Here is an 11,063-nt window from a genome sequence, read left to right as displayed (position 1 = left end):
TATTAATTAAAGGTAAAGTCACGAGCAAACGTGTGTACACCCCATGATATTTAGAAAGTCAAACTAAAATGGCAGGTCACTTAAGTTGTATGTGTAGTGTTGTTGTATTGTAATATTTATGTACACAAAGAATGTAAACAAACCTACTAAACGTAAACAAAGCCTTTGACAAGATGAATGTTGATATTAGTCACCTGATTGCATGACTTTACCTCTTTAATATGCCTTGATAAAATATTATCACCGTTGATAAGCGATGGCAACTTTATACCGTTCTTCGTCAAAGAATTACTGTCAATTTCTTATATCCGAAACGAATGCATTCGTTCGACTGATGCCAAAAACAGCTGATTTTCCTTTATAAATTCAGCTGTTTTTGGCATCTCAGACGAATGAAAGCATTCGTTTCGGATATGATAAATAGGCTGTTATAGTAGATTTTTGGGCGATACGCCGCTAGATGTCTCGGTATTCCGTCTTGGATTTTGGGCTTCCCATAATAAATACTATTCGCCGGAGGACAATTATCCATTATAAAATAAATTTAATTTGCGGCTAATTTTAAGTCGAGATGAGTCGACATATTCGGCGGCGGCGGTTTCGACTGGCAAAAACTAGTCCGCGGTGGCTAAAATCGGTGACGCGACTCGGCGGCTTCATTCTCTGATTTGAAGTTATGAATGAGAATCAAATTTGCATTTCATTAAAACTTTCTGAGCTAAATTTTTACAAAATTATTAGAGCCACTTGATACTGATTGATTGTGGGTGGAAGGTTAAAAAATTTGCAAAAAAAATACAACAATTATTAATATATTTTTTGACCAATATTTTTATTTTATTATTATTAATTGGCGGTTAAAGTTGAATCGGGATGAGTTGACATATTTGACTGCGGCGTAGACTGGCAAAAAATGGTCTGCGGTGGCTAAATTCAGCGGCGCTACTCGCAGGATTCATTTCCTGCAAGGAGGTTTGTTTCGGAAAGTTGGACGAATTAAATTATAGTATAAACGGTGAACAAGTGTCACTTAATAATTTCAATCATATTTTCTTACTTTATTCTTAATCTTTGGAAAAAAAGAATGATATTTAATTATTTGGTCTAAAAGAAACCAATATTTTTGATTTTTTTGGCGGCTAAATTTGAATTAATAGTTAATTAATAATAGTTAATAAACATGTATGGTACACCTTGAGTAAGAATTTATTATACATGAAGTATATTACAAAAGCACAATTACATCAAAAATCGAAGTAAACGATAAGGTCCTCCTTTGAACAATGAGTTCATGTGAAATGGAATTCTTGCCACATAACATAAAAAGCAATTATAAAAAGTCCGTCGACAATATGTTTTTTTGTTTTTCTTTTCTTCATTTTGTTCAGTTGGACTGAGTGTTCGTTAAATGTGATGGCAATTTGAAATGGCTTTTTAATTTGCTCTTATCCCAATAAACACAGGATGAGCGTTTTTCAAATGCAACAACTTTTCAGTTTGAGGGTAAATATAATTTTCAACATAAATTCAACTTGACTTGATATAGCTCATATTCAATACATCTTCAAATTGTTTGCGAATTACTTCCAATTTGCCAAAATGTTGACGAAATCTTTGAAAAGGTGTTGAAGATAATATGAGAAAACTTTGACAAAACTCTACCCTAAAATGCAACGAAAAACCATGTGATTTTCAATACTTATTTGTGCAACGAAGTTCGTGGTTAATTGCAATAAATAAAAAATATGGAAAATTTTAGACAAATAACCAAATAGTTTATAAAAATAGGTAAGTGAAAATAAAAAAAGAAATAAAACTTTAAGGAAGTCACTAAATGTATATTTATTTGCAGAAAACTAAAATTATGGATTCTACGCTCTTGAAAACATTAAAAAGCTGACCAATGAAAAAATGGTGGACAATTAACTGGAACTGCTTCAAATAGTTTATAATAATTGGTACGTCAATATGAAAAATTAAATCAACACTTTAAAGAAGTCACTAAATTTAAATCTCTTTGCAGAAAACTAAAATCTTTGGATGCCACATACTTGCAAACAATAAGAAGCTGACGAGAGTGAAAAACGAGTGGCTTATCGACAAGAAAAAGTTTCCAGAGACATTACAAGTGCAACCAATTAAAATTGTTAAAAACAACAAATTGTTGAAATCAACAACTTCTGGATGAAAATGTGCATCACATCGTCAGTTTAATTCATATGCTATTATCAGTTTAAAATGGATATATTGTGACTTCCTTCTGCTGGAAATCAATTCTAACACGCGGTCCAGTACTTTCCTAATTTCAAATTGCCCGCATGTTAATAAAACGAAGGAACCAAAATGAAGGAAATCGAATTATCAATGCAAAATTGTTTACTAATAATGTTTAAGATATTTAAAGTTTTATTGTTTGTTTTTTTTCTTTGTTCTTATTTGTTGATATGTTTAATAAGATTATTATTTATCAATTGGTATTGTAGTGTATTATGTAGTGTAGTGTATTATTATATATTTTATTTTGATGAAAATGAATAAATTATACAAAATTCATAGAATTTTGGCTTTGACTTTCAATTTGAAGGGGGGATATCATTCATACAAATTTAGGTTGAAAAGTATTTGCAACGATGTTAATTTTGAATTTGACTCGTATCGAAAATTGTTTGACAAATTATTGAGTAGCGATGCATTTCAATTTGAGGATAACATTTGAGATATTATTGCTAATGTGTTAAATTTTACTGTTGAGGGTAATGTCTGTTTTTTGTTGAGAACGCGATTTTCTCAACTTGAATATTACCCTAATCCTTTGAAAAAATGTTTGAAAAATTGTTGAAATTTAGCATTTTTCAAACGTTTGTGTTTATTGGGATGTTCTTTTGTTAACAAACTTGAATTAAACTGATTTGGCTTAATTTACAACAATTTTTTTTTTGGCGCTGTAGATTGTTATCACTTAAAATATTTAAAGAATCCCGAAAATTTTGGGATTCCGAAAAAATCCCGGGATCCAGGGATTCTATATTTTGAAAACCCGAATCCCGGGATTTATAAAAACCGATCCCAAATGACAGCCCTAGTGCCCAGTGAGAACGATGTGCAGTGCCATCTACATTCATTAACGATTGCTCACTCCTGAAAAGAGAGCAAATTACTACCTTCTGTTTAGAATTTCTCCTTAATATTTTTGCAACAATATAAAAATACGCTCATAACAAATTTGACATATAATTGACATTTTTGGAATAACTGACAGATATAGTCTGATGATGGAAGGTATTGTTTATGGTATAGCTAATATAAATTTTAGACAAGGTACTTTGGAATTCAACGACGAAAATTGGTAAGGAAAGTCAATAAATATGTAGCTTTTGACTTTATTTCGTTATCGTATTACCTATTTTCTCATCGACAGTACACCAAATTGGATGGAAAGTTTCTCACAGCAAACAGATATGGCGCTTTCAGCGACGCCATCAGACATAACAATGCCCAACCAGATTGTCTCCAATGAAGAGTCCATTGACTCCAATTCTGCCAATGAAGATGATTGGCAAACAGATGATGATATCGATTCTGTTCGCCCAATCAGATCAAAGGCACTTCGAAAAAGTCTGGGAGATCGAACATTTGGTGAAAAACGTCAACTACCATCTCGAGCGTCCAAGGACAATTTTTTATCAACTATTAAAAGACGCACGATAATGAAACCTGCCAAACATAACAGTTCATTGAAGAAAGACTTTTCTAATATGAAACCTGCCGAAATAAAGAAAATTTATTTAAATAAGAAACTAACTAACTTTAGACCTTCCAGCTTGGAAACAATATTCGAAGAAACTCCAAACGGCCAAAACAGCAATGGGGATGGTGATGATGATGATGAAGAGTATGAACAAGTGCGCTTTATAGGGGCTCGAAAATTACGAAGAGCATTGAATTGCACGGATGGATTTGTATTGAATAAGGCCCTAATAAAAAAGAGGCGAGCCAAAATAAAGAAAACATTTGGTCGTCGATTGTCATTAAAAAAAATATCACTAGAAGACTTTATGGAAAAACTTAATAATAGTATGGAGGAGCAAAAATTGCCAGATGAAGTGAATGACCACAAGGAAGTGTCCATTGATGTTCCTGACAAGCTAACTTTAGATTCTACAATATATTCAACATCTATGTCGTCGAACAATCCAACGCCAACTACAGATGCATTTATAAACATTCCTATAACTCCCACATTTTTGACAACCACACAAACTTTTACATGAAGCTAGTGAAGACCATATGTGGAGTTAGTTTGATATGTAACTTTGAACTGCTCAAAACTTATTTTGTATGTTATGATTTTTTTTTTACTAATAAACGACTAGCATTTAATCATGAAAGAAGTTATTCGTTATTCGATTCACAGTTAGGTGTAGCGGAATACTATCCTGAACGGGCAATTGGTACAAACTGACGCTAACTCCAGTTTTCCAGTTTTAAATGTTCAAATAATGCATTGGCTTTTATCCACTATATATATTAAAATCTTTTCTGAGTCTACACATTTACTGAAATAGAGTTTTCCGAATAATTCATTGCTCCTCGTAATCCAAAAGTTGTTCTTCTCTGGTGCTATTTGGTGCTTAAAATGAAGTTGGTTCACGAGGACCTTCTATGGGGTGGTCCAAATAAATTAGCCCGGGATGGATCCTAGCCGTGTCCTAAAGTGTAAATGTACCCCCTAATGACAAATCCATGTTAAAATGACCAGGGTCCACATAAATTTCGTTTGTTTAACGCAAAAAAAAACTTCAGTGCAATATTTGGACTGGCAGTAGCTTATATATGCAGACTACAATAGATTTGTCCATTGTTTTTTTCCTTCTATGTTTAGCCCTATACGACTATGGGTGTGGTCTTGTCAAAAATCGAGGTGTATTTTAGGACATAACATGTCAGCAGTTGCTACCGCAGTCAAAGTAAGAATAAATGAGGTATTGTTGCCTATGAACAAACAAATGAACACATTAAAATTCAATAATATAACTAATCTGTAAGTCAGGGTGGAGTACAGTTTGGCCAAATCTCTGGTGGATTAGAAATTGTAAATAACCGTTCCTAGTAACTATGCTTACAACTCACCGAATTATCAGTTCAGATGATCCAAGCTTATGTAGATTTTGGAATCTGTTTGAAAGGCCTAGTACAGCATGAACGCAATAGCATTCTAAGACCAAAACTATATTCCTTTTTCACTAGTAGGAACCAAAATTGCATGTACAATTAACAATAAATAAAAGGTTATCATTACAAAGGGAGGAAATATTCCAAATAGGCAATCCAAAAAGTTTTCTTTCCTTCAAATAACATAGTGAGGAAAGCAAACCATGAACATTCTACCTTTGAATCACGAACTTTGTGGTGTCATTGTTGGAATAGTCTATGTGAGCCTAATAGCCCATTCACATTAGGCTCGAAATCTATTAAAAGTTGATTTGAAATCCCTTATTTATAAGGCAAATGACAGTTGAAATCTAGTTAAAGTGGATTTTGGAAGTGTAATGTGAATGACGTTTAACATAGTTACGGGCTGCCATTATACCTAACCTAGTATTGGATTTTAGTTTGAAATACTACTACTATCTGTTTATAAAACGTTCACCTCGGTAAGAACGAATCATCAAAAATTACTTATTTATATCTAAAACATAGTTTACAATACAAATTTGTTTGGGTTTTTAACTTTCGCAGATCTCCAATGAGATACCTGTCCATGAGATGAAAAAATTAACGAGAACATAATTGTTAAATGACGAGTGAAAATTTTAGGAGAAGATATATCACACTGTCAATAAATAGCAAGTATGTAGGGGAAAATGTTTGCCCTGAATTTTATTATTAGAATAAAAAAAATATGAAATACTCCAAAAATCAAAAACGGAACCTATGCTTCCAAGGCCTTCACTAGTGCATACTTCCATATCAAATACGGACTGATTTTGATGGAAGCAAAATATAGCTTATATTTTGCTTCCATAATAAATATATGTACATATATTCCTAAATTACAATCAGCTTATACTTACAAATTTTTATTTACTTTGTTTTTAACTATTATAATATAGCCACACACACACATAACATAATTGAAACCACATAGTTTTTAATGTAATTGTTTCATTGCCTTTTCACAGCTTTATTTACATTCATTTCACTGTCATACCATATTTCAAGCAACTTTCACAGATGTGTGGCAAGATGATAATAAATATAACCGTTGCTTAACGTAATTGTTGAGTGTTGCCAAATTCAAACTTTGAAATTTGGCGCGATATATGGCAACGCGTAAATACAGCCACAGCGAATGTGGCAACTATTTACGTATGTGTGGCCACAAACTTCTGATATCATTCGACGTTCACATTATGCTCAAAATCTCGCTTTTTCGAAAGCAATCTTTGAAGCAATATTTGAAATTCAAACCAGTAAGGAAAGTCTAAAGTCGGGCGGGGCCGACTATATTATACCCTGCACCACTTTGTAGATCTAAATTTTCGATACCATATCACATTCATCAAATGTGTTTGGTGCTATATAAGGTTTGACCCAAATACATACATTTAACTATCACTCGATTTGGACAGAATTTGATAGACTTTTACAAAATCTTTAGACTCAAAATTCAAGTCGGCTAATGCACTAGGGTGGGACACAATGTTAGTAAAAAAAATATGGGAAACATTTAAATATGATGCAATTTTAAGGAAACTTCGCAAAAGTTTATTTATGATTTATCGCTCAATATATATGTATTAGAAGTTTAGTGTTATTTTTACAATTTTTGTCGAAATCAGAAAAACATATATATGGGAGCTATATCTAAATCTGAACCGATTTCAACCAAATTTGGCACGCATAGCTTCAATGCTAATTCTACTCCCAGTGCAACATTTCAGCTAAATTGGAGTAAAAGATTGGCCACTGTGGTCATATGAGTGTAAATCGGGCGAACGATATATATGGAAGCTATATCTAAATCTGGAGCCACCGTGGTGCAATGGTTAGCATGCCCGCCTTGCATACACAAGGTCGTGGGATCGATTCCTGCTACGACCGAACACCAAAAAGTTTTTCAGCGGTGGATTATCCCACCTCAGTAATGCTGGTGACATTTCTGAGGGTTTCAAAGCTTCTCTAAGTGGTTTCACTGCAATGTGGAACGCCGTTCGGACTCGGCTATAAAAAGGAGGTCCCTTATCATTGAGCTTAACATGGAATCGGGCAGCACTCAGTGATAAGAGAGAAGTTCACCAATGTGGTATCACAATGGACTGAATAGTCTAAGTGAGCCTGATACATCGGGCTGCCACATAACCTAACCTAACCTAACCTATATCTAAATCTGAACCGATTTCAACCAAATTTGGCACGCATAGCTACAATGCTAATTCTACTCCCTGTGCAAAATTTCAATTAAATCGGAGTTAAAAATTGGCCTCAGTGGTCATATGAGTGTAAATCGGGCGAAAGCTATATATGGGAGATATATCTAAATCTGAACCGATTTCAACCAGATTTGGCACGCATAGCTACAATGCCAATTCTACTCCCTGTGCACAATTTCAACTAAATCGGACCAAAAAATTGGCCTCTGTAGTCATATGAGTGTAAATCGGGCGAAAGCTATATATGGGAGATATATCTAAATCTGAACCGATTTCAACCAGATTTGGCACGCATAGCTACAATACCAATTCTACTCCCTGTGCACAATTTCAACTAAATCGGACCAAAAAATTGGCCTCTGTGGTCATATGAATGTAAATCGGGCGAAAGCTATATATGGGAGATATATCTAAATCTGAACCGATTTCAACCAGATTTGGCACGCATAGCTACAATGCTAATTCTACTCCCTGTGCACAATTTCAACTAAATCGGACCAAAAAATTGGCCTCTGTAGTCATATGAGTGTAAATCGGCCGAAAGCTATATATTGGAGCTATATCTAAATCTGAACCGATTTCAACCAAATTTAGCACGCATAGCTACAATGCTAATTATACTCCCTGTGAAAAATTTCAACTAAATCGGAGCAAAAAATTGGCCTCTGTTGTCATATGAGTGTAAATCGGGCGAAAGCTATATATGGGAGCTATATCTAAATCTGAACCGATTTCAACCAAATTTGGCACGCATAGCTACAATGCTAATTCTACTCCCTGTGCAAAATTTCAACTAAATCGGAGTTAAAAATTGGCCTCTGTGGTCATATGAGTGTAAATCGGGCGAAAGCTATATATGGGAGATATATCTAAATCTGAACCGATTTCAACCAGATTTGGCACGCATAGCTACAATGCCAATTCTACTCCCTGTGCACAATTTCAACTAAATCGGACCAAAAAATTGGCCTCTGTGGTCATATGAGTGTAAATCGGCCGGAAACTATATATTGGAGCTATATGTAAATCTGAACCAATTTCAACCAAATTTGGCAAGCATAGCTACAATGCTAATTCTACTCCCTGTGCAAAATTTCAACTAAATCGGACCAAAAAATTGGCCTCTGTGGTCATATGAATGTAAATCGGGCGAAAGCTATATATGGGAGATATATCTAAATCTGAACCGATTTCAACCAGATTTGGCACGCATAGCTACAATGCCAATTCTACTCCCTGTGCACAATTTCAACTAAATCGGACCAAAAAATTGGCCTCTGTAGTCATATGAGTGTAAATCGGGCGAAAGCTATATATGGGAGATATATCTAAATCTGAACCGATTTCAACCAGATTTGGCACGCATAGCTACAATACCAATTCTACTCCCTGTGCACAATTTCAACTAAATCGGACCAAAAAATTGGCCTCTGTAGTCATATGAGTGTAAATCGGCCGAAAGCTATATATTGGAGCTATATCTAAATCTGAACCGATTTCAACCAAATTTGGCACGCATAGCTACAATGCTAATTATACTCCCTGTGAAAAATTTCAACTAAATCGGAGCAAAAAATTGGCCTCTGTGGTCATATGAGTGTAAATCGGGCGAAAGCTATATATGGGAGCTATATCTAAATCTGAACCGATTTCTACCAAATTTGGCACGCTTAGCTACAATGATAATTCTACTCCCTGTGCAAAATTTCAATTAAATTGGGGTAAAACTCTGGCTGCTGGGACCGTATTAGTCCATATCGGGCGAAAGATATATGTGGGTGCTATATCTAAATCTGAACCGATTTCAATAAAATTTGGCACACTTGACTATAGTACTAATTGTTCTTCTTGTGCAAAATGTTAAGTAAATTAGGGTAAAACTCTGGCTTCTGGGGCCATATAAGTCCATATCGGGCGAAATATATATATGGGAGCTATATCTAAATCTGAACCGATTTCTTCCAAAATCAATAGGTATCTATTCTGAGCCAAAACACATACTTGTGCCAAATTTGAAGTCGATTGGACTAAAACGGCGACCTAGACTTTGATTACAAAAATGTGTTCACGGACAGACGGACATCGCTATATCGACTCAAGAGCCCACCCTGAGCATTTTTCCCAAAGACACCATGTGTCTAACTCGTCTCCTTCTGGCTGTTGCAAAGATATGCACTAACTTATAATACCCTGTTCCACAGTGGACTGTGGAGCAGGGTATAAAAACGCAACCCCGCATATGGAGGTATTATCAGTGATGATACAAAAACAAAGTTAATTGTTATAATTAAAATACTGAATTAGTTTACTTTTAAAAGCGCTTAGACTTACGGAAAAGTTCTTATAATTGGATGGAATTGCATTCCATAATCTGGATAAACGAATAATGAACGATCTTTCAAAAACAAGGTGTGAGAAAGTCTCTATTAGAATTTGAGTATTACGAGTAGAGTTTAGAAAATTAAAACATTGGAGGTAAACGGGTTCACCATGTTTTATAATGCTAAAGAAAAAACTAAGGCATCTTATGCTTAGGAAGTGCTCAAAAGTACAGCCAAGGAACTGATGCGTGAAATACACATAATTACGTCGGCAGTTATGACCATAGACATACCTTAAAATACTGTGGACTGAAGATTCAAGCCTGCGAATATTTGACCTATTGGTGCCAGTATATACCTCAGCTCCGTACAATATATGAGGCATTAGTAACGAGTGAGCCAACATGTACTTTATTTGCGTACACACAAAAAATTTTTTTTCTGATTCAATCACGAAATTAATTGATCCAATTAATTTTTTAATTGAAATGTCTTCAATCACGAAAATGATAGTATCAATCACAGTTTTAATTGGGCATAGAAAAAAATCTTGATTAAAAAATTAATTGATTTCATTACCAAATTTCAATTAATTTTTTAATTGATTCAATTAAAAATTTAATTGATGTTGATTGCTAAACTCAATTAATTTATTAATTAAAAAAAGATAACTATTTTCAATTACCTTTTGAATTGGCTTAGAATTTTTATTTGGATTAACAATTGATTGTTTGAAAAAAATTTAAATTAAAAATTTAAAAAAATGTTAATCACTTTTTTAACTGACTTAGTCTTCCAAATATGATTAAAAGTTCATTGTATCAATTAACTTTTTAATTAAAAATTTTAAAATTTTCAAGCATTGACTTAATTAACTTAATGTTTCTATCTTGATTAAAAAGTTAATTGTACCAATTAATTTATTAATTGAAAAAAATTTCAACTTCAATTAACTTTTTAATTGGAAATATTTTGGTGATATTTTTTTCTGTGTAGGCAAGATCACATTTATGCTGTACAACTTTTTTAGGATGAGATTTAGTTTGGAGCCACCGTGGTGAAATGGTTAGAGACTATATGATTCTGCACAGTTATACTTTGGGGAGTATTTTGGCGACGTGAGTAATTAAACACTGTACATTTAGTTTTCGGAATATTAATGTTGAGATGGTTGCGACGGGCCCAGTCGCATATCCTCCCAATATCGTAGTCCAAATGTGAAATGCAGCGTGGTAATCCTCCACTAGTACACGTACTCAACAGCTGGAAATCGTCTGCATAAATTCCCATATCTACATGTTGAACACAG

The 11,063-nt window shown here is 34.0% G+C and overlaps 1 protein-coding gene across 1 annotated transcript; it reads left to right on the top strand.

Annotated features, from left to right (window-relative positions):
• Window positions 1-3,211: 3,211 nt before the first annotated feature.
• Window positions 3,212-4,391, top strand: tant (tantalus). Its single transcript, XM_075306427.1, has 2 exons — window positions 3,212-3,346; window positions 3,419-4,391. Exons 1-2 carry the CDS (start codon window positions 3,270-3,272, stop codon window positions 4,269-4,271), a joined length of 930 nt encoding a protein of 309 aa, XP_075162542.1. The 5' UTR covers window positions 3,212-3,269; the 3' UTR covers window positions 4,272-4,391.
• The last annotated feature ends 6,672 nt before the right edge of the window (window positions 4,392-11,063 follow it).

This window comes from Haematobia irritans, chromosome 4 (genome assembly GCF_050003625.1).
Source record: "Haematobia irritans isolate KBUSLIRL chromosome 4, ASM5000362v1, whole genome shotgun sequence".
NCBI lineage: Eukaryota > Metazoa > Arthropoda > Insecta > Diptera > Muscidae > Haematobia > Haematobia irritans.
The sequence above is the reverse complement of the archived record's forward strand: the minus strand, read 5'-3'. Positions and strand labels throughout refer to the sequence as shown.

Coding starts and splice junctions, on each gene's coding strand:
- tant (XM_075306427.1), top strand. CDS start 3,270: ATGATGGAAGGTATTGTTTATGGTATAGCTAATATAAATTTTAGACAA. Junction 3,347..3,418: donor GAATTCAACGACGAAAATTG/GTAAGGAAAGTC, acceptor TCTCATCGACAG/TACACCAAATTGGATGGAAA.